This window comes from Salmo salar, chromosome ssa17 (assembly GCF_905237065.1).
Source record: "Salmo salar chromosome ssa17, Ssal_v3.1, whole genome shotgun sequence".
Classification (NCBI taxonomy): domain Eukaryota; kingdom Metazoa; phylum Chordata; class Actinopteri; order Salmoniformes; family Salmonidae; genus Salmo; species Salmo salar.
Genome location: NC_059458.1, coordinates 10,112,242 through 10,137,269, shown reverse-complemented (window position 1 = coordinate 10,137,269; position 25,028 = coordinate 10,112,242). Strand labels below are relative to the sequence as shown.

Genomic DNA, 25,028 nt, shown 5'->3' with positions numbered 1-25,028 from the left:
GCCACGTTGCACCAGACTGTCCAGGAGTTGGCGGATGCTTTAGTCCAGGTCTGGGAGGAGATCCCTCAGGAGACCATCCGCCACCTCATCAGGAGCATGCCCAGGCGTTGTAGGGAGGTCATACAGGCACGTGGAGGCCACACACACTACTGAGCCTCATTTTGACTTGTTTTAAGGACATTACATCAAAGTTGGATCAGCCTGTAGTGTGGTTTTCCACTTTAATTTTGAGTGTGACTCCAAATCCAGACCTCCATGGGTTGATAAATTGGATTTCCATTGATTATTTTTGTGTGATTTTGTTGTCAGCACATTCAACTATGTAAAGAAAAAAGTATTTAATAAGATTATTTATTTCATTCAGATCTAGGATGTGTTGTTTAAGTGTTCCCTTTATTTTTTTGACCAGTATATTTAGGTCATGTCAAATCGAGATTTTATTTGTCACATGTGCCGAATACAACCGGTGTAGATCTTAGAGTGAAATGCTTCCTTACGAGCCGTTAACCAACAATGCAGAGTAAAGAAAAAGTTAGAAACGTCCTAAATAAACGAAAGGAAATATTGTAAAACAGTTAAAATAATAATCACGGGGCTATATAAAAAGTTGTACCGGTACCGAGTCAATGTGCAGGGGTATGGGGTAATTGACGTAATATGTACATGTAGGTAGGGGTAAAGTGACTGCATAGATAATAAACAGAGTAGCAGCAGCAAATGGCAAGAAAAACTATGTGAACCTTGGCGCTCCGGTCATCAAATTTGATCTGATCTTCATCGAAGTCACAACAATAGACATAGTGTGCTTAAATAGAATAATTTGTGTGTTATTAGTTTGTCTATATTGAATACATCATTTAAAAAGTCATAGTGTACGTTGGGAAAAGTATGTGAACCCCTAGGCTAATGACTTCTCCAAAAGCTAATTGGAGTCAGGAGTCAGCTGACCTGGAGTCCAATCAATGAGACAAGATTGGCGATGTTGGTTCGAGCTGCCTTTCCCTATAAAAAACACAGACAAAATTTGAGTTTGCTATTCACAAGAAGCATTGCCTGATGTGAACCATGCCTCAAACAAAAGACATCTCAGGAGACCTACGTTTTAAGAATTGTTGACTTGCATAAAGCTGGAAATGGTTACAAAAGTATCTCTAAAAGCCTTGATGTTCATCAGTCCACGGTAAGACAAATTGTCTATAAATGGAGAAAGTTCAGCACTGTTGCTACTCTCCCTAGGAGTGGCCGTCCTGCAAAGATGACTGCAAGAGCACAGCTCAGAATGCTCAATGAGGTTAAGAAGAATCCTAGAGTGTCAGCTAAAGACTTACAGAAATCTCTGGAACATGCTAACATCTCTGTTGACGAATCTACGAAACGTAAAACAAGAATGGTGGTCATGGGAAGACACCATGGAAGAAGCCACTGGTGTCCAAAACATTGCTGCACGTCTAAAGTTTGCGAAAGTGGACCTTGATGTTCCACAGCGCTACTGGCAAAATATTATATGGACAGATGAAACTACAGTTGCGTTGTTTGGAAGGAACACACACGATGTGTGGAGAAAAAGACACAGCACCCCAGCACCCGAACATCAAAACCATCCCAACTGTAAAGTATGGTGGAGGGAGCATCGTGGTTTGGGGCTGCTTTGCTGAAATTGAATGATAAAATAGGACAACGACCTAAAACACAGAAGTAAGTCAACAACAGAAGAAAATACCCCTTCTGGAATGGCCCAGTCAGAGTCCTGACCTCAACCCCATTTGAGATGCTGTGGCATGACCTCGAGTGCAGTTCACACCAGACATCCCAAGAATATTGCTGAACTGAAACAGTTTTGTAAAGATGAATGGTCCAAAATTCCTGACCGTTGTGCAGGTCTGATCCGCAACTACAGAAAACGTTTAGTTGAGGTTATTGCTGCCAAAGGAGGGTCAACCAGTTATTAAATCCAAGTGTTCACATACTTTTCCCACCCTGCACTGTGAATGTTTACACTGTGTGTTCAATAAAGACATGAAAATGTTATTAGTTTAAGCAGACTGTTTGTCTATTGTTCTGACCTAGATGAAGATCAGATCAAATTTTATGACCAATTTATGCAGAAATCCAGGTCTTTCCGAAGGGTTCACATACTTTTTCTTGCCACTGTATGTGTGTGGAGTTAATATGCGTGTTTGTTTCCAGTGTAGTGTATGTGGTTAGTCCAGTGAGTGTACTTGGAGCCTGTGCAAGAGAGTCAGTGCAAAAACCTATAATAGATGAGAATAAAATAAGGGTGCCAATGCAAATAGTCCAGTTAGCCATTTGATTAACTGTTCAGCAGTCATGTCTTTTGGGGTAGAAGCTGTTAAGGAACCTTTTGGTCCAAGGCTTGGCGCTCCGGTACCGCTTGCCGTGCGGTAGCAGATAGAACAGTCTCTGCCTTGGGTGGCTGGAGACTTTGACAATTTTTCTGCCCTTGCCCTACTAGTATGACAGTCCCTCTACTTGTCATAGCCACTTTTGTCCTCCAGTGTGTCACAGCTTTGGATGTCAACAATACAGGCAAGAATGTGATAACGGTAGTGGCACAGGACTTTCACACCGGAGTGCGTGGCTAGTGAGGGTGATGTGGGGGGGCTATTATTACCCCTCACACTGTCCCGTCACCCCATGCCCCAATTAAGACGGAGAGAGAACAAAAACACATCGACTTCCAGTTCCACACACATTTTGTTCATCATAATTCCCTCATCCACTTAATGATGATGGAAGAATTAGCCCAAAGAGTAATGCCCAGGATTTATTATTGCTTTGTCTGGTTGGTTGTTGTGTATCAGGGATATATTCAACCTCCCCTGGAGTTAACATGGTCAGCTCAGACTCAGAGAAAACAGCCATAAGCCTGACTTAGTGTACTCAGGGCTTAGTGGACACACATCTGCTAGGGCGGGCCCAATGAGAGGGCCTTGACCCCATGTCACCCTAAAGCTTTAGTTACTAATCATTTATGCATACATACAGTGCCTTCAGAAAGTATTCACACCCCCTGACTTTTTCCACATTTTGTTGTGTTACCAGCTACCAGATTTTTAGGTCACTGGCCTACACTCAGCTCAGTGGAATTATGTTTATTGAAATGTTTCCAAATTAATTAAAAATGAAAAGCTGAAATGTCTCGAGTCAATAAGTATTCAACCCCTTAGTTATGGCAATCCTAAATAAATTCACGAGTAAAACTTCGCTCAACAAGTTTGATAAGTTGCATGGACTCACTCTGCAATAAGTGTTTACCTCATTTCTGTACCCCACACATACAATTATCTGTAAGGTCCACAAAGACCAAGGAGGTTTTCCAATAACTCACAAAGAAGGGGACATATTGGTAGATGGGTAAAAATACATTGAATAAAGCAATTGTACACTTGTGCAAAACTACTTTTTTAGCAGGGATGTGCTGATCTACGGTGCTCTGCTCCACCTCGTACCTATGACTGCAGCACAGCCATGCTAAAAAGGTCGTTTTGCACAACCTTGAGTGTACAATGGCTTTTCTACAATGGGTTACAAATGAAATAAAAACGTTATTTTTGATAAATATATTCATATGCTATTTCATCCATCAATGAAAATATAGGCCTAGTCCCAACATCTGTTTCTAGCCAAGCCATCAGTTATGTTGCCAGAGACACAATAGTGAAGTATTTCTGTTCTATATCTATGGACACAACCCAGTCGTTTGTGCTAAATGTTCCGTTTCCATGCTGGCTGGCAACACTCTTATCCCTTGCTTGCTAGCTAGCCAACTACGGCTAACACAGTCGCGTCAAACTGTGCAGGAAGAACAACCCAAAATGACTCAAACCAATGGAAACTGTGTTGAAATGATAGTGGATCTACATTCATACAGTTTCTTGACTGGGTCCAGCTCGCAAAAAAATAATCGAAATGAAAGCTAGACAGTCAGGGAGCTTTGACAATTTACAAAAAAATATGGATAGAGGACACTATTTTCACACTCACTGTTCTCACCCTTTCCCTTTTGCCTCTATTTTAGTTTGAGCAGTGGAAATGTGCAGAGGCAGTGAAACAGAGACAGTCCATGTTGTCCTATGAGCAGGCAGAATGTTGTTCTGCACCGTTGTCCTGTCCTCCTGAGCTATGAGTGACCCTGCCGTAGTGTTGCACGGTAATGTCACGGTACCAAAACATCATGATACTTATGATACCAACATTTTAGAATACCTTGGCAGTGTTTCGTTTGAAACCACCAACTTTTTCAGCTCTATAAATCTAAGGAACCTGCTAGCGGCTTTCTAAAATGTTTATAAAGTCCGTTTTTAGTTCAGAAATTCTTATTGGGATTCGCGCAAGCGGGCCGTTTTAAACTAATCCCGGGTAACTAATTATTGGTTGTTCAGCCATGTTACCTTCGAGTCCCACAGTCGGGCTGAGGGAGAGAAGTTTTATACTGCAGGCCATAAAACTACTGAGCGAGGGGAACACTGGAGGAGAGAGGAAGTTGGTGGCTGAGCCTTAGACTCTGAGGAGAAGTAGGACTCAGTCATGACCAAAGTAATAACTCACCTCTTCTTCCATCAAATCACATTTTATTGGTCACATACACATGGTTAGCAGATGTTATTGTGAGTGTAGCAAAAAGCTTGTGCTTCTAATTCCGACAGTGCCGCAATGTCTAACAAGTAATTTAACAATTCCACAACAGCTACCTAATACACACAAATCTAAGTAAAGGAATAATATATACATATAAATATATGGATGAGCAATGACAGAGCGGCATAGGCAAGATACAATAGATGGTATAAAATACAGTATATACACTGGCTTGCAAAAGTATTTACCCCCTTGGTATTTTTCCTATTTTGTTGCCTTACAACCTGGAATTAAAATGTATTTTTTGGGGGTTTGTGTCATTTGATTTACGCAACATGCCTACCACTTTGAAGATGCAAAATATTTTTTATTGTGAAACAAACATGAAATAACACAAAAAACCTGAACTTGAGCGTGCATAACTATTCACCCCCCCAAAGTCAATACTTTGTAGAGCCACCTTTTGCAGCAATTACAGCTGCAAGTCTCTTGGGGTATGTCTCTATAAGCTTGGCACATCTAGCCACTGGGATTTTTGCCCATTCTTCAAGGCAAAACTGTTCCAGCTCCAAGTTGGATGGGTTCCACTTGTGTACAGCAATCTTTAAGTCATACCATAGATTCTCAATTGGATTGAGGTCTGGGCTTTGACTAGGCCATTCCAAGACATTTAAATGTTTCCCCTTAAACCACTCGAGTTTTGCTTTAGCGGTATGCTTAGGGTCATTGTCCTGCTGGAAGGTGAACCTCCGTCCCAGTCTCAAATCTCTGGAAGATTGAAACAGGTTTCCCTCAAGAATTTCCCTGTCTTTAGTGCCATCATCATTCCTTCAATTCTGACCAGTTTCCCAGTCCCTGCCGATGGAAAAACATGGTGTTCTCAGGGTGATGAGAGGTGTTGGGTTTGCGCCAGACAGAGCGTTTTCCTTGATGGCCAAAAAGCTCAATTTTAGTCTCAACTGACCAGAGTACCTTCTTCCATATTTTTGGGGAGTCTCCCACATCCCTTTTGGCGAACACCAAACATGTTTATTTTTTTCTTTAACCAATGGCTTTTTTCTGGCCACTCTTCCATAAAGCCCAGCTCTGTGGAGTGTACGGCTTAAAGTTGTCCTATGGACAGATACTTCAGTCTCCGCTGTGGAGCTTTGCAACTCCTTCAGGGTTATCTTTGGTTTCTTTGTTGCCTCTGATTTAATGCCCTCCTTGCCAGGTCCCTGAGTTTTGGTGGGTGGCCCTTTCTTGGCAGGTTTGTTGTGGTGCAATAATCTTAAAAAATTGTAACAATTGATTTAATGGTGCTCTGTGGGATATTCAAAGTTTAAGATATTTTTTTATAACCCAACCCTCATCTGTACTTCTCCACAACTTTGTCCCTGAACTGTTTGGAGAGCTCCTTGGTTTTCATAGTGTCGCTTGCTAGGTGGTGCCCCTTGCTTAGTGGTGTTGCAGACTCTGGGGCCTTTCAGAACAGGTGTGTGTGTATATGTGTGTATACATACTGAGATCATGTGACACTTAAATAAAGTCCACCTGTGTGCAATCTAACTAATTATGTGAGTTCTGAAGGTAATTTGCTGTTTCCTGAAGTCCACGATCATCTCCTTTGTTTTGTTGATGTTGAGTGAGAGGTGTTTCCTGGCACCACACTCCCAGGGCCCTCACCTCCTCCCTATAGACTGTCTCGTCATTGTTGGTAATCAAGCCTAATGCTGTTGTGTCATCTGCAAACTTGATGATTGAGTTGGTGTGCGTGACCACGTAGTCATGGATGAACAGGAAGTACCGGATGGGGCTGAGCATGCACCCTTGTGGGGCCCCAGTGTTGAGGATCAGTGAAGTGGAGATGTTGTTTCCTACCTTCACCACCTGGGGGTGGCCCATCAGGAAGTCCAGGACCCAATTGCACAGGGTGAGTTTTAGACCCAGGGCCTCAAGCTTATTGATGAGCTTGGAGGGTACTATGGTGTTGAATGCTGAGCTGTAGTCAATGAACACCATTCTTACATAGGTATTCCTCTTGTCCAGGTGGGGTCGGTGTCTGTGACGTGGCTGGTTTTCTTTTTGTAGCCTGTGATTGTCTGTAGACCCTGCCACATACGTCTCGTGTCTGAGCCATTGAATTGCAACTCCACTTTGTCTCTATACTTAGATTTCCCTTGTTTTATTACCTTGCAGCGGGAATAACTACACTGTTTGTATTCGGCCATATTCCCAGTCAACTTTCCATGGTTAAATGCGGTGGTTCGCTCTTTCAGTTTTGCGCGAATGCCGCCATCTATCCACAGTCTCTGGTTAGGGTAGGAATTAGTAGTCACAGTAGGTACAACATCTCCTATGCACTTCCTTATAAATTCACTCACCGACTCCGTGTATAAATCAATATTATTCTCTGAGGCTACCCGGAACATATCCCAGTCCGGGTGATCAAAACAATCTTGAAGTGTGGATTCCGATTGGTCAGACCAGCGGTTAATAGACCTTGTCACGGGTACATCCTGTTTGAGTTTCTGCCTATAGGAAGGGAGGAGCAAAATGGATTCATGATCAGATTTGCCAAAGGGAGAGCGGAGGAGGGCCTTGTTTACATCGCAGAAGTTAGAGTAGCAGTGATCCAGAGTTCTGCCAGCGCGAGAACTACAATCAATATGCTGATAGAATTTAGGTAGCCTTGTTCTCAAATTTACTTTGTTAAAATCCCCATCTACAATAAATGCAGCCTCAGGATATATGGTTTCCAGTTTGCATAAAGTACTTAATTGGACTTTAGAGGCGAGATATACATGGCTGTGACAATAACCGATGAGAATTCTCTTGGGAGATTATACGGTCTGCATTTGATTGTGAGGAATTCTAGGTCAGGTGAACAAAAGGACTTGAGTTCCTGTATGTTGTTACAATTACACCATGAGTCGTTCATCATGAAACACACTCCCGCCCTAGTTCTTCCTGGAGAGATGTTTATTTCTGTAGGCACGACGCACAAAGGATCCCAGTGGCTGTACCGACATATCCCGGGAGTTCTGTGTTTCCGTGAAACAGAATATGTTACAATCCCTAATGTCTCTCTGGAAAGCAACCCTTGCCCTAATTTCGTCTACCTTGTTATCTAGACTGGACGTTAGCGAGTAATAAACTCTGAAGCGGTGGGTGGTGTGCGCGCCTCCGAAGTCTGACCTGAAGGCCGCTCTGTCTACCTCTTCTGCAGCGACCTTGTTTTGGGTCAGCCTCTGGAATCAGTTCAGATGCCCTGGGTGGTTCGGACAAAGGATCCGCTTCGGGAAAGTTGTATTCCTGGTCGTAGTGTTGGTAAGTTGACGTCACTCAGATATCCAATAGCCCTTCCCGGCTGTATGTACTAACACTAGTTAGTGTTACTGCGTTAATGTCTGCCCTTGAAGGGTGGAACAGGGGTGTATGTAACATGGGTGTATGTAGTGATTGGCCTTCATGCAAAATCGTAAGCCTCCTTTTTATGTAATTGTATTTAATCTGTAAAAATAATACCGACTCCAACTCCATGTGATGTCCTTCAAAAATACATTATTTTGGCCTGGCCGAGCCTGTCTTCTGCGGAATATGCTACAAATCTGGTTAAGAATAATTCTCCCCTTCACCTGTGTGCCAGGTGTGTCTATCAGTCTGTTTGCTGCCTGTCACAGGAGTTCAACTTCTGACCCTGCATTGGGCTATGCCCTCCCTCAGACTGCATACCTCTGCTATGACATCATGTGCAGTGGTGCACTAGCCCCAGCCCTAGGCGTCTAGCCTGTCTGTCTTACATGGGGCGTCCCACCACAACAGGAGCTTGCCAAGTGACCAGATTATGTAGATAAATCCACCTTGCAGCCTAGCCTATGTTTCTCTCTCTGAACTGTCCTGTTCAAGACCCTGGGTCACAGGGAAACACTCATCACCACCAAAGACAATCAGAAAAGTTAGAGGGAGAAACTAGGTCAGAGGGACAAAACAGCCTTGCCCCGCCCTCATTTGTTTGGTATGTGTGAGGCGTGCGTGTCTGTGAGTCAGTAAGTGTGAGGCTAGCTCAGAGTGTGTGACGAGGCTCTTGTGTGCCTCTCGAGGGAGATGTGATGTGAATGAAGTGTAGGATGGTGAATCACTGTGGAACAGCATGGTAATCTCTGCTTTTTCTCTGCTCTTTCTGCCTGGAGGACAGAGAGAGAGAAGCTGGCAGCAGCGTCAGTGCACTGCTGGCCTGGCTTTGCTCTTACGAAACAGAACCTCTCAAAGCTCCGGAAACAGTCACTCCTCCCGTAATTAATGCACACGAACAAGCTTCTTTTCTTTTTTACCAAACAGAGACTGCCTAGTATGTAAATGTCGTAGGAAATTACTTCTTTTTTTATGAACAGAGAGAAGAATACATTGCCTGTGTCTCCTTGTCATTGAACTGTTTCAGCCTGTTTGGAGCTCCCACTGTGAGGGCTTTACGGGAGGGGTGGTCTGGCTCTGATTAAAATACCCTTGGGGGGGGGGTTGTCTGTGTGCTGCTCCCTTCCCCCATGTCTTTGGGGGAAGGGAGCAGATACTCCGGCAATGGCCGTCCTTTCTCACCATGACGTTTATACAGCTGGGAGATAACATTGCCTCTCCTCCGTTCCCTCTCCCGCCATCTTCCACCCCGTCTTTGTATCTAAGGCACTGCATCTCAGTGCTAGAGGCGTCACTACAGACCCTGGTTCGATTCCAGGCTGTATCACAACCAGACATGATTGGGAGTCCCATAGGGCGGCGCACAATTGGCCCAGCGTCGTTAGGGTTTGGACGGGGTAGGCCGTCATTGTAAATAAGAATTTCTTCTTTACTGACTTGCCTAGTTAAATAAATAAAATCTCATTCATCCACTTTATAAAAACATGAAGAGGGCCCCTCTGTCCCACTTCCTCCCCTCTTGTGACACCCACCGTAGGATGTAACTAGGCCATTTTAAGGCCAGAGTTCTGCCTAATCAACATCAAATCAAGTGTTATTTGTCACGTGCTTCGTTAACAACGGGTGTAGAGCAACAGTGAAATGCTTACATGCGGGCCCTTCCCAACAATGCAGTGAGAATTGTTTTTCTTTTTATAATAGAAACATAGAAAAATAATAACACAAGTAGTGATAACTTGGCTATATTAACGGGGTACCAGTGCCGAGTCAATGTGCATGGGTACAAGGTAAATTAGGTATATATGTAGATGTAGGGATAAAGTGACTAGGCAACAGGATAGATAATAAACAGTAACAGCAGCGCATGTGATGAGTCAAAAGAGTTACTGCAAAAAGGGTCAATGCAGATATTCAGGGTAGCTATTGGTTAACTGTTTAACTATTTAGCAGTATTATGGCTTGGGGGTAGAAGCTGTTCAGGGTCCTATTGGTTCCAGACTTGGACCATAAAGCACCTTAACAGCTTCTACCCCCAAGCCATAAGACTGCTGAACAATTAATCAAATGGCCACCAGACTATTTACATTGACACCCGCCCCCACCTTTGTTTTTACACTGCTGTTTATTGACTATGCATAGTCACTTTACAAATGACCTCGACTAACCTGTACCCCCGCACATTGACTCGGTACCGGTACCCCCTGTTTATAGCCTCGTTATTGTTATGTATTTTTTTCTTTTTAACTTTCGTTTTTGTAAATATTTTGAACTGTATTGTTGGTTAAGGGCTTGTAAGTAAGCATTTCACGGTAAGGTCTACACCTTAATTTGAGTTATTTAGCGGACACTCTTATCCAGAGTGACTTACAGGAGCAATTAGGTTTAAGTGCCTTGCTCAAGGGCACATCGACAGATTTTTCACCGAGTCGCTCTTAACCGCTCGGCTACCTGCTGCCCTGTATCATCGTCGTCGGTAAACTTAATGATGGTGTTGGGGTGTGTGTGTGTGTCTTGGGTCCAGTTGCAGAGGGAGGTGTTTAATTCCAGAGTCCTTAGCTTCGTGATGAGCTTGGAGGGCTCTATGTTGAACGCGGAGCTGTAGTCAATGAACAGCATTCTCACGTAGGTGTTCCTTTTGTCCAGATGGGAAATGGCAGTGTGGAATGCAATAGCAATTGCGTCATCTGTAGAGCTGTTGGGTGGTATGCGAATTAGTTGGTCCACGGTGTCTGGGTTGATGGCGTTGTGAGCCATGACCAGCCTTTCAAATAGTTTCATGGCTACAGCTGTGAGTTCTAAGGGGTGCTAGTCATTTAGACAGGTTACCTTGGCATTCTTGGGTCTGCTTGAAACATTTCACACTGGGTCAGGTAGAGGTTGAATATGCTCTGAGTATGCATCCTGGTAATCAGTCTGTCCGTGCGGCCTTGTGAATGTTAACCTGTTTAAAGTCTTACTCACATCAACTACAGAGAGCATGATCACATAGTCGTCCGGAACAGCTGGTGCTCTCATGCAGGGTTCAGTGTTGCTAGCCTCGATTCAGTGTTGTTAACCAGATGACAATCTACCCATACATAATGGTTGCATCTCAAATGGCACCCTATTCCCTTTATAGTGCACTACATTTGACCAGTAAGCAATGCACTGTATTGGGAATAGGGTGCCTTTTGGGATGCACCCCATGTACTTTACAGTCAAGTGATGCATTTCGGCCAATCGACCTATTACCAAACAGGTCATTACAAGTCTCTATTGCAAAATGTTTACCTGTCTGTTAACAACTTGCTGCCTGGCCTGCCCTCACTCTGAGGAAAGGAATAGAAAAAAGGCATAGAACATGATACTGCTTTGATTTCCTTTGAGGGGAGTTTCTGTCTTTTGGGAGATGGAGGAGAGGAGAAGAGCGAAGAGGAGAGGATATAGACACAGTTGTGGACCTGTTGACTGTTCCTGACCTTCCTGTCTTTCAGGTGTTTGCAGCGAGGCTGCAGTTGACTAACCGACTGAACAATGGCTCAGTTTCCCACGCCCTTCGGAGGTGAGTGCCACCCAACAAGATTGACGACCGTGTGTGTGTGTCACAAGCGTGCATATGTGTCAGAGTAATGTATGTGCGTGCGGCTGCGTGCCTGCGTGCAGGTGTGTGTGTGTCCTGATCTCCCTCTACACATGGGTTAGTGAGAGTTATACTGTAACTTCAGCACAAAGGAAGGGCCACTATCAAATTATTACTTCCAAGAGGTGGAAGCATGCCTGCTGGACTGCATGGGCTGCATCCTTAATGCCACCCTTTTCCCTACATTCCTCAACATCAACTCTGAACCTCAAAGCCAGTTCCACTGCATTTTAACACTGTTCCCCTTTAATCAGGGACTGATTCAGACAGACACCAGGTGGGTGCAATTAGTTATCAGGTAGAACAGAAAAGCAGCAGGCTCCGTACCTCGTAGAGTACTTAGCCTCTCACACACACACACACACACACACACACAGGCCAGGCGAGAGCTTCAACTGATCTTTCTCTCTCTCAGGAGGTCTGGACGCCTGGGTGATCTCTCTGGACGAGCGAGCCAAACATGACCAGCAGTTTGTTAGCCTGGCCCCCTCACCAGCTGGCTACATCACAGGTTAGCTTCACTCACATCAGGGGAGGGGATGGACAAACAAAGGGAAAGAGCGGTAGAGGACAGTCTTTGCAGTACATCATCATGTCAGGCAGAAGTTACTTGAAGATAGCAGAAGGTCACTTCATAAAGACTTTCTCTTATATTACACACACACACAAACAGAGTACCAGGTCGAAGGTGAAGGGTTAGTGCTTCTATATCTGCATTGCTCGCTGTTTGGGGTTTAGGATGGGTTTCTGTACAGCACTTTGACTTCGGCTGATGTAAAACGGACTTTATAAATAAATCTGATTGAATGAAGCCTGGTGGACTGAGTCTAGGGCGGGCCTTGAAGTGTTTCATTCCCTACAGCCCACACCGTAGCAAGCAACGTCATTCTCCACTTTTCTCACTTTCAGAAAGGACATTTCAGTCACTCGCACTCACTCATATTATCATCTGATATCATTGCCTTGGGTGTTTTGATTTTCAACATAACCTTGCAGAACCTCTTCACACAATTTTCGAGAAGTGTAAGTGCTTGTTTCACTCTGCTACTTCAGCAACAAGTCTCAAAATGGATGATTGTGTTCAAATTGAAATCATTTGCATGTGATTCCTGTTGAAAGAGGAACCAACTGGCCTCTTTTTCTCTCTGTGTTTGAATAGATATATCCATAATAGGGTACAACAGACTTAACACTATTATAATTATTTTCCCTTCTCATTGTCCGTAGGTGACCAGGCCAGGAATTTCTTCCTGCAGTCAGGCCTGCCCCCTCCCATCCTGGCACAGATATGGTGAATGTCTCCTCTCACTCCATCTCTCCAGTTCTTAACTCAATCTGCTGCTAATGTCAACCACTGTAGTCTCTCTCTCTTTGCCTTTCTCCTGTTTTTGTCGTTCTCCTCCCTCTCTTCCACTCCACTTTCACTCACTCTTTCTTTCTCTTTATTTTCTCTCACCCCTCTCTCGCTCTTCAATTGCTTTAATGACATGACATCCACACGGACATATTGTGAACAACAATGATAATAATCAGTATAATCTAATCAAATCTTTACTTTCTTGCTTTCCCTCTCTCAGGGCCCTGGCCGATATGAACAATGATGGGAAGATGGACATGCACGAGTTCTCCATCGCCATGAAGCTGATCAAGCTCAAGCTGCAGGGTCACCCCCTGCCCCCCTCTCTGCCCCCCTCCATGAAGCAGCCGCCCCTCACCCTGCCCCCGCCACCCACCGCACCCTTCGGTAAGGGACTAGACAAGGGCAGGGTGCATCTGAATAGTCTTGAGGCGTCCTTTCCTCCATCTGCACTGATCTGCACAGCAGGATAGATAAAAGCAGTGTGGTGGATGCAATAAAAAAAAAAGTACATATTTGCTTTGACCTGTCCACTTGTTCTTTCAGATCAATGCAAGTGATGTAGAAGAGTCTAGGAGCGTGTGCCACTAGGCTATGAGATACACCCATGTTACTGTCCCCATGGCCACCATTAACTAAATGGACTTTAGAGTGCTCAAAGCCAACTCTGCCATATCATCTGCACCATCTATGTTCATACAGTTGAAGTTGGAAGTTTACGTACACCTTAGCCAAATACATTTAAACTCAGTTTTTCACAATTCCTGACATTTAATCCTAGTAAAAATACCCTGTCTTAGGTCAGTTAGGATCACCACATTATTTTAAGAATGTGAAATGTCAGAATAATAGTAGAGAGAGTGATTTATTTCAGCTTTTATTTCTTTCATCACATTCCCAGTGGGTCAGAAGTTTATATACACTCAATTAGTATTTGGTTGCATTGCCTTTAAATTGTTTCATCAAATGTTTTGGGTAGCCTTCCACAAGCTTCCCACAAGAAGTTGGGTGAATTTTGGCCCATTCCTCCTGACAGAGCTGGTGTAACTGAGTCAGGTTTGTAGGCCTCCTTGCTCACACACACTTTTTCAGTTCTGCCCACAAATTTTCTATGGGATTGAGGTCAGGGCTTTGTGATGACCACTCCAATACCTTGACTTTGTTGTCCTTAAGCCATTTTGCCACGACTTTGGAAGTATGCTTGGCGTCATTGTCCATTTGGAAGACCCATTTGTGACCAAGCTTTAACTTCCTGTCCTGATGTCTTGAGATGTTGCTTCAATACATCCACATAGTTTTCCTTTCTCATGATGCCATCTATTTTGTGAAGTGCATCAGTCCCTCCTGTCCTGCACTCCCACAACATAATGCTGCCACCCCCGTGCTTCATGGTTGGGATGGTGTTCTTTGGCTTGCAAGCCTCCCCCGTTTTGTTTTCCTCCAAACATAACAATGGTCATTATGGACAAACAGTTCTATTTTTGTTTCATCAGACCAGAGGACATTTCTCCGAAAAGTATGATCTTTGTCCCCATGTGCAGTTGCAAACCGTAGTCTGGCTTTTTTATGGCGGTTTTGGAGCAGTGGCTTCTTCGTTGCTGAGCGGCCTTTAAGGTTATGTCGATATGGGTCTCGTTTTACTGTGGATATAGATGCTTTTGTACCGGTTTCCTCCAGCATCTTCACAAGGTCCTTTGCTGTTGTTCTAGGATTGATTTGCACGTTTCGCACAAAAGTACGTTCATCTCTAGGAGACAGAACACGTTTCCTTCCTGAGCGGTATGACGCCTGCGTGGTCCCATGGTGTTTATACTTGCGTACTATTGTTTGTACAGATGAACGTGGTACCTTCAGGTGTTTGGAAATTGCTCCCAAGGATGAACCAGACTTGTGGAGGTCTACAGACTTGTGGAGGTCTTGGCTGATTTCTTTTGATTTCCCCATGATGTCAAGCAAAGAGGCACTATGTTTGATGGTAGGCCTTGAAATACATCCACAGGTACACCTCCAATTGACTCAAATTATATTAATTAGCCTATCAGAAGCTTCTAAAGCCATGACATCATTTTCTGGAATTTTCCAAGCTGTTTAAAGGCACAGTCAACTTCTGACCAACTGGAATTGTGATACAGTGAAATAATCTGTCTGTAAACAATTGTTGGGAATATTACTTGTGTCATGCACAAAGTGGATGTCCTAACCGACTTGCCAAAACTATAGTTTGTTAGCAAGAAGTTTTGTGGAGTGGTTGAAAACGAATTTGAATGACTCCAACCCATGTAAACTTCTGACTTCAACTGTAGCTAAATGTTTCACTGGGGCAATTTAAAACCTTTAACTACCTATTATCTCAAAGCACAACCATGCTGTTTCTGGTATTTAAACAGGCAACGCCCTGGGTCGATATTTAGTTGCTTCCCCTGACAACCAGGGCATTTAGCTGTGCACTGCCTGTTTATGACCAGACTAATGTAGTTAATGTTCAAGCGAATCAGTCAGAACTCAGCACTTGTAGACTCCTCAGCTTTGGATGAGTGGGGAAAATAATAATTAACACAGTGTTAAAATAATAGGCTCGTCAGTAGAAAATGAACGGTGGTCTGTTGTCTTATGTTTGTCTGACATACCTTAATTCATTCTACCCTGCAGGAATGCATGGTTTAGGGGTAATGCCAGGCCTCCCAGCAGTCCCTCCATTACCCATGCCCCCTATGCCAGGGGTGGGTATGTCCCCACCTCTGGTGTCGTCGGTGCCCCCGTCTGTACCCCCCTTAGCTAACGGAGCGCCAATGACGGGCTTCTCCCACCCAGGTATGGCCCAATCAGCATCGCCGTTAGACACACCACTGAATATTGAAAGCTGAGTTCTGGTGAATGACAGTGAAGCCCTCTGGCAACGTTTCAGAGCATCCCACTTTGTTGATTTAATCCTTTCTTAACCTCCTTTTTTTATTTTATTTTGTGACCCCATCTCTCTCGGTCTCTTTCTCTCCATCTCTGTCTCAGCCACCACACTCAACAAAAGCTCTTCTTCCAACCGCTCCGGTGCCAAGATGCAGGGCCAGTCTTTTGAGACTTCTAGGTGAGTCACGGCACCCACTTGGAAGAATGGCCCCTGCTCACTGAGCCCAAACTCAAAGGGACAAATGTCGCTGTGTTTGTGCTTAGACACCGAGTCTTTTTGTTGTTGAACGCACAACAGGCTAGCTCATTAAAATGCCATCACATCACTTTGAGATGAGATCCCTCTGTTAAAAAGAGATGCACAGCCTACGCCCCACGTTGTCAGTTGGAGAAGAGCAATTCTTCTGTCCAGACCGCTTTGCTTTCTAACGTTACACAAAAATAACTTCATGTTGAGTTTAAAAGTTTATTGTACATTTTTTCCGGAAGTTAACCCTTTACACTTGTGGGAGTTGGCCTATATGGATAAAATGAAATGTTTCTTTCTTACAGAAGAAATATGAAAACCATATACATAAGCATGGTAGCAATTGAAAGGGAACCGTTTGGAGATTATGGGAAAATTATTCAACCAAAGTTGAGGACACAAACGAGACTCAGTCCAAACATTAAACTGTTGATTTTATGTGCATTTTACATCTACTGTACTTTTCGCCGCATTTGTTGGTAACAAAATGTGAAAATATTCTGGATATATTCAGTAACATGATAAGAATATTCTTGTTAAATGTGGGCTAGGTGCAACATAAGACCACGTTTAAGGATTTGAGTGAAAAGTGACTCCACGTGGTCACACACCTCTCTAAAGTGTGCACAGTTCCTAAGTTATTTCAACGCACTTTTATGACTCAAAGAAGAGTCTTCAACTATAAGGTGCATTTTTTTTTTTTTTTTGCTCTCCTAGTTGTGCCATTGAGGAAGCAAGTACACTTGTTTGGAACAGCCCTGCGTCCCCGCAATCAAACATTTCCTGTTGTTTACGCAATCCAAAAACAGGCCATTTATAAATTGCAATCTGGGTCAGTTGTGGGTCATTGGGAAGCTTTTTCTATTGCCAACATGACTAGCTAAGTTATAAAATAAGATCTTACAGTGTTAGGCTTTCACAAGGCAATTCAGAGAAACAGATTGTGTAATTTTGGTGGGCATAGAAAGGAGTCATGAGTGTAATTGGGTATGTGTTTTGCGGAGGGGGGGAATTCACAGTAGACATTCTGTTTAGAACAACCCGGGTATAAAGCCATGTCATCTTGTAACTGTACATTAAACATAGTGATCATAAACGTTGACACTGTATATTACATGAATTTTATGTTATGGAAATGTGAAGCGCACATTTGGACTCACAGGTGTTTGTCTTGCTTGTATGACATCAAAGCGGTATTTCTTATAATCCTCAACATCTCATCTTTCTAAAAACATCAAGTCTTCCTAATTTCCAGCATTTCCCTCACTCAGACAAAAAAAACATTTAGCAAAAGTTGGCCAATTAGTGTTAGGGATGTGGGGTAACTTCTTATCTTGTGCGGCTCAAGTTCAGAACGTCTGTCAGTCAAAACCCATACAGTGCTGTGATGCGTAGATTCTGAGCTCTGACGTCATGTATGGCATGTTACTGTACAGCCACTGTGTTCCAATTTAAGCGCTTATCAGTGTCCAAATCTGCCATTTTCAACCCGTATCCGGGTACGAGTGTAAAGGTTTATAATGGAAATTTGTCTTCGACTTACAGGCATTTTCCAACTGGCTCCGACACAGACAGCACAGCAAAAACACAGAACATAAAACACAACAGTAACATAAAAAAACAACGAATAGATACAAGCAGATGTGAGGCATCATCAAAAAGTCTGTTTAAAAATACGCTTTTAATAAGATATTGTTCCCCCCCTCTCCATCTTAGCGCCCCTGTGCCCCCCCAGCCTCCCACTGACTGGGCTGTTCCTAGCTCGTCCCGGCTAAAGTACCGGCAGCTCTTCAACAGCCACGACAAGATGATGAGCGGCCACCTCACCGGTAAGACCTTGTCTGTCAACAATACACGCTGCGGTTTTTCCAGTCCACATCAGCGGTTTCTCAAAAGAGCTCATGGTTTTTATCCTTGTCTTTCAGGACCCCAAGCAAGAACCATCTTGATGCAGTCCAGCTTGCCCCAGACCTCGCTGGCGTCCATATGGTAAGAGATGGGAGCAGGGCCAATACTTAAGACACTTGGCCACTAATTCCTATATGTTCACACATTGCTGTTTTCTGACTACTGCTTCTCTCTGCTGACTCTGGGTAGAAGTTACTTTTAGGCACAGATCTAGGATCAGCTTAACCATCAGATGGCAAAACTAATCATATATCAGTTGTTGTTAAATCCGACCACAACTCTATCCTCCTGATTCCTGCTTACAAGCAAAAATTAAAGCAGGAAGCACCAGTGACTCGGTCTATAAAAAAGTGGTCAGATGAAGCAGATGCTAAACTACAGGACTGTTTTGCTATCACAGACTGGAACATGTTCCGGGATTCTTCCGATGACATTGAGGAATACACCACATCAGTCACTGGCTTTATCAATAAGTGCACTGAGGACGTCGTCCCCACAGTGACGTACATACCCCAACCAGAAGCCATGGATTACAGGCAACATTCGCACAGAGCTAAAGGGTAGAGCTGCCAGTTTCAAGGTGCGGGACTCTAACCCGGACGCTTACAAGAAATCCCGCTATGCCCTGCGACGAACCATCAAGCAGGCAAAGCGTCAATACAGGGCTAAGATTGAATCATACTACACCGGCTCCGACGCTCGTCGGATGTGGCAGGGCTTGCAAACTACTACAGACTACAAAGGGAAGCACAGCCACGAGCTGCCCAGTGACACGAGCCTACCAGACGAGCTAAATCACTTCTATGCTCGCTTCGAGGCAAGCAACACTGAGGCATGCATGAGAGCATCAGCTGTTCCGGACGACTGTGTGATCACGCTCTCCGTAGTCGACGTGAGTAAGATCTTTAAACAGGTCAACATACACAAGGCTGCGGGGCCAGACGTGTGCTCCGGGCATGTGCCCACCAACTGGCAGGTGTCTTCACTGACATTTTCAACATGTCCCTGATTGAGTCTGTAATACCAACATGTTTCAAGCAGACCACCATAGTCCCTGTGCCCAAGAACACAAAGGCAACCTGCCTAAATGACTACAGACCCGTAGCACTCACGTCCGTGTCCATGAAGTGCTTTGAAAGGTTGGTAATGGCTCACATCAACACCATTATCCCAGAAACCCTAGACCCACTCCAATTTGCATACCGCCCAAACAGATCCACAGATGATGCAATCTCTATTGCACTCCACACTGCCCTTTCCCACCTGGACAAAAGGAACACCTATGTGAGAATGCTATTCATTGACAACAGCTCAGCGTTCAACACCATGGTACCCTCAAAGCTCATCACTAAGCTAAGGAACCTGGGACTAAACACCTCCCTCTGCAATTGGATCCTGGACTTCCTGACGGGCCGCCCCCAGGTGGTGAGGGTAGGTAGCAACACATCTGCCACGCTGATCCTCATCACTGGAGCTCCCCAGGGGTGCCTGCCCAGTCCCCCCCTGTACTCCCTGTTCACCCACGACTGCATGGCCAGACACGACTCCAACACCATTAAGTTTGCAGACGACACAACAGTGTTAGGCCTGATCACCAACAACAACGAGATGGCATATAGGGATGCGGTCAGAGACCTGGCCGGGTGGTGCCAGAATGACAACCTACCCCTCAATGTAACCAAGACTAAGGAGATGATTGTGGACTACAGGAAAAGGAGCACCGAGCACGCACCCATTCTCATCGACAGGGCTGTAGTGGAGCAGGTTGAGAGCTTCAAGTTCCTTGGTGTCCACATCAACAACAAACTAGAATGGTCCAAACACACCAAGACAGTTGTGAAGAGGGCACGACAAAGCCTATTCCCCCTCAGGAGACTAAAAAGATTTGGCATGGGTCCTGAGATCCTCAAAAGGTTCTACAGCTGCAACATCGAGAGCATCCTGACCGGTTGCATCACTGCCTGGTACGGCAATTGCTCGGCCTCCGACCGCAAGGCACTTCAGAGGGTAGTGAGTAAGGCCCAGTACATCACTGCCATCCAGGACCTCGACACCAGGCGGTGCCAGAGGAAGGCCCTAAAAATTGTCAAAGACCCCAGCCACCCCAGTCATAGACTGTTCTCTCTACTACCGCATGGCAAGCGGTACCGGAGTGCCAAGTCTAGGACAAAAAGCCTTCTCAACAGTTTTTAACCCCAAGCCATAAGACCATTGTGTGCCCCTCCCCAACCCCTCTATTACGCTGCTGCTACTCTCTGTTTATCTTATATGCATAGTCACTTTAACCATACGTTCATGGGGGGAACAAAATGGCGCCGTAGAGAGAACACGGTGTTTCAGCGAGCTCACGCGGTATTCGTAAATTTATATTCTTTCATTAATCTCCTAGCTTGAAAAAGTGGTAGAATTGGCTAAATAAGTTACCCTACAATGAGTCTTGGCGACTATTTCTCAAAAATCTCCGACAACATGCCCAACAGAGCTACTAAGAAGTCGACCAAAACCGCCATCCATGTAGATGTGCAGGAGGAGCTAGCTAACGTTAGCGAATCTAACAACATTACAGATCCAGGCACAATGGACCTGGTGATTCAAAGGATGACGGATAACATTACTAAAGTGATCGATGTTAAGATAGGAACGGTCCTGGAAGCAATAGCAGGCCATTCAGCTGAACTACAGAGGGTTGTCAAACGTGTTGATGAGGCGGAAGGAAGAATTGCTACTGTGGAAACTTCAACTACATCCATGGACACTAAGATAAAAGCACTTGAGAAACAGGTGCGCGAAATGACGGAGCACATTGACGACTTGGATAATCGAGGACGCAGATGCAATATACGTGTTGTGGGACTCCCGGAAAATTCTGAAGGGACACGTTCAGTAAAAATTTTTGAGGAATGGATCCCTGGCTACCTACAAATGGACACTAAGGCTGGTCGGGTGAAGCTAGACAGAGCACATCGCTCTCAAGCACCGATACCTGGTCCCAATCAGCGCCCACGACCAGTGATTATAAAGTTCCACAACTTTACCGACAAGCAGCGCGTCATGGATGCGGCTAGAAACATCGGTTCTGATGGTAGTCAACGTAAAGGTCCAAAGGTCTCATTCTTCAATGATTATTCCACAGCAGTTGTACGAAGGCGCAAAGCGTTTGATGAGGTGAAGGCCCGACTCAAGAGAATGAAGATCGACTACGCACTGCTGTACCCCGCCACATTGAAGATTATGGTCAACGGATCGCCTAAAAAACTCATCTGAAGAGGCTGCTGCGTTTATTGACTCTCTCGGGTAAATAACCTTAAGCTGCACCTCTGCAGCATTGGATAACGTCTTATTTTATTTTTAATCTGATCATGAAACAGGGGTGTAAGTTCTCATGTGCTTCTGTTCAGTGACATTCGTATTGTTATTATTTTTCTTGCTAAAGTAACTGCCGCCTTAGCTCAGACTGAGATATGTGTGAACCTATATTGGTGCCCAGGCTTGGTTTTAGGTGGAATAGCCTCAATCTTCTATTGATTTTAATTTCCACATATATAAAGGATGAGGCTATTGAGTGGCAATGCGGACTTAAGAGTCTACATTGGAGAGTTGAAATCCCCTGCATGTTAGCTAGTGGGAAAACCCCCTTTTGGATCTTTTCATGTTTAATTTTTGGGTTTAGTATAGTTCGAGTTCAGGGTTCATATCGTTTGTTTACGCTCAGTGAGATAGAGGAGAGTTCAACACATGGAAAAAGGTACCACCCCATTTTTACAGTAGGATTCAGTCTGGATATTGAATGGTCAAAGCGCAATGGCAGGTAACAGATTACGTATATGTACATGGAACATTAGAGGGAGCCATAACCCCATTAAAAGGAAGAAGATACTGTCCTTTTTGAAAAAAGAAAATATTGATATTGCCCTATTACAAGAAACTCATTTGAATGATAAGGAGCATCTGAAATTACAACAAGGGGGGTATGGTCAAGTGTTTTTCTCATCATTTACATCCAGAAGTAGAGGTGTAGCAATTCTTGTGAAAAAGAACCTACCACTTAAGGTCTTGAAGTGTGTGAAAGATAAATTGGGTCGCTTTGTTATAATTAATGGTACTTTACAAGGGCAGAGCATTTCCATAATGAATATTTACTTCCCCCCTGCCCACCCCCTGACTTCCTCACTAAGGTATTTCTAGACTTTTCAGAATTAAACTCAGACACTGCAGTGGTTGGAGGAGATTTTAACTGTTTGTTGAACCCCCTTATTGATAAGATTCCCAGTGGTATAGCCTCACTCTCTCCTCAAGCTAAGTCACTTACGGCTATTTGTGACGATCTGGGGTATGCTGATGTTTGGAGAGCTTTTCATCCCTCCAACAGAGAGTTCACTTTTTTCTCTGCACCTCATGGATGTCAGACTAGAATAGATTACTTTTTTATGCCCAGGACGTCACTGCAGTCGGTTTTATCCGCTAGGATAGGAAGCATAGTCATATCTGATCATGCGGAGGTGATCCTGGACATAAAACTCAACGGGGCATTCAATCAGTCAAGACACTGGAGGTTGAATACAACCATTCTTAAAGACCATACATTCACATCATATTTTATTACAGAGTTTAAGGCATTTTTCTCTATTAACTCTCAATCAACAGATAACCCCTCACTCCTCTGGGAAACCTGTAAGGCGTACGCCAGGGGTCTGATTATGTCATACACAGCCACTAAGAGGCGGAAAAAGCGTGAAAAGCAAAAAACACTAGAGGGTGAATTAGGAACTAAAGAGAAGGACTACATTGAAACTCCCACTCCTGCCCTATTAAAGGAAATATCAGTCATTAGATCAACGTTGGACTCCCTCCTAACACAGGACGCTGAAAAGAAAATTAGATTTGTCAAGCAAAAGCTATATGAACATGGCGATAAGCCAGGAAAGTACTTGGCGTACCTAGCTAAAAAGAGAGCTGACTCAGTCAATTGCAGCTATTACTGATTCTGATGGCAATCATTTATATGAAAATAAATTGATAAATGACTCATTTAAGAAATTCTATGCAAATCTTTATGCCTCAGAACTGCCAAATGACGCAGCCAAGTTAATGGAGAACTTATTTTCTAAGATTGAGCTCCCTACTATCTCCGAAGAACAGAGGTCTCTCCTTAATGCCCCTATTACCGAGGAAGAGATATTGTCCGCAATTAAGAATCTGCAAAATGGTAAGGCCCCAGGACCGGACGGGTTTTGTAGTGAGTTCTATAAAGAATTCCATGGCCTGATCCTTGAGCCATTGCGTGATATGTTTAACCACTCATTTTCAAATGACCAGCTCCCCCAAACGCTGCGAGAAGCCAACATATCACTTATTCTCAAAAAGGGAAAATGCCCGGAGTCTTGTTCCTCGTACAGACCAATTTCCCTTCTGAATGTGGATAGAAAATTGCTTTCTAAAATTCTAGCCACAAGATTAGAGGACTCACTGCCGCTAATTGTGAAAGGAGACCAAACTGGCTTCATTAAGGGACGTAGGTCATGTAACAATGTCAGACGGCTTCTTAATGTAATTGAAGTCTACCAACGAAGTGCTATGGATGGTCTTGTGCTCTCCCTAGATGCTGAGAAAGCATTTGATCGTGTGGAGTGGTCTTACCTATTCTTTGCTCTAAATAAATTCGGACTGGGGGACAACTTTATAAAATGGGTGAAAGTTTTATATGATGACCCTCAGGCTGCTGTCCTTACTAATGGACTACGGTCAAATAGCTTCCCTATACACAGAGGTACCAGACAGGGCTGTCCTTTGTCCCCCCTCCTATTCGCACTTATGGAACCATTGGCTGAGGCCGTCAGGGCAACGCCTGCTATACAGGGGCTGCTCATTGGCGATGTTCACCATAAAATAAGCTTGTATGCTGATGATGTCCTGATATTCATTTCTAATCCCGAGACTTCAATCACATCTCTTATTAATATTATTGAGTTATTCAGCGAATTCTCAGGCTACAAGATTAACCTAACTAAATCAGAGGCTATGCCACTTGGTAACCTTCACTCTGTACCTAATACTTCTCCCCCCTTCCCTTTTAAATGGTCTCCCTCAGGTTTTACGTATCTGGGTATATCTGTAACTCCTAAATTCCAACAAATGTACAAAGCCAATTTTGTTCCCTTGTTCGACACAATAAGACAGGATCTGGAGCGCTGGAACTCTCTTCCGATTTCATGGTTGGGTAGAATATCCCTCTTGAAAATGAACATTTTACCTAGGCTACTCTACCCAATCCAAATGATCCCAGTATTACTCTCCAATAAGGTAATAAAGGATGTAAATGGATGGCTAAGTTCCTTTATATGGAGTAAACGCAAGCCAAGACTTAAGATGGCAATATTGCAGCTGCCAAATTCTATGGGTGGCTTGGATCTGCCCAATATCAGGTTCTATCAGTGGTGTGCCCACCTATGTTATATTTCAGACTGGATCACAAACGATGACTCCTCTATTTGGTTAGACATTGAGACTTCTCTTTCAAAATACCCTTTACAGGATCTTTTGTTTTTCACAAGTTTCAAGTCTGTAAAAGATCACTGTAACAACCCCATTACACTTAACACACTCAAAGTATGGAAGTCAGTTCAACGTTTCCTGGGAAGGTCCAAACTAACCTCTGCTCTTACCCCAATTCTTAACAACCCAGATTTTGCTCCAGGATTGCTGGATGCTGGCTTTAACGTTTGGCTTAATAAGGGCATACGCAGACTAAATGACTTATTTGCGGATAAGATTTTGTCATTTGAGCAGTTGTTCGAGAAATATCAACTCCCAAAGCAGGACTTTTTCCGTTTCCTACAAGTAAGACATTATATTCTGAAGAGCACCACCTTAATTGGCAACCCTGATATGTCTGTCATTGAAAGAATGCTTTTTTTCCCACAAAGGAAAATGTCTGTAAGTCTGCTTTATGATGCTTTAAGGTCCTTTTCCGCTGTCGATACACAGAGGGTGAAACAAGTGTG

The 25,028-nt window shown here is 44.0% G+C and overlaps 1 protein-coding gene across 1 annotated transcript in view; it reads left to right on the top strand.

The window, feature by feature from the left end:
- itsn1 (intersectin 1 (SH3 domain protein)) overlaps nt 1-25,028 on the top strand; it is a 72,477-nt gene that overhangs the window by 9,513 nt on the left and 37,936 nt on the right. Inside the window, 9 exon segments of the mRNA XM_045698776.1 lie at nt 7,713-7,908; nt 11,466-11,533; nt 12,027-12,122; nt 12,839-12,902; nt 13,189-13,355; nt 15,618-15,779; nt 15,975-16,050; nt 17,836-17,948; nt 18,045-18,108. Of these exon segments, the coding sequence (XP_045554732.1) occupies nt 11,506-11,533; nt 12,027-12,122; nt 12,839-12,902; nt 13,189-13,355; nt 15,618-15,779; nt 15,975-16,050; nt 17,836-17,948; nt 18,045-18,108 (770 nt within the window). The 5' untranslated portion in view covers nt 7,713-7,908; nt 11,466-11,505.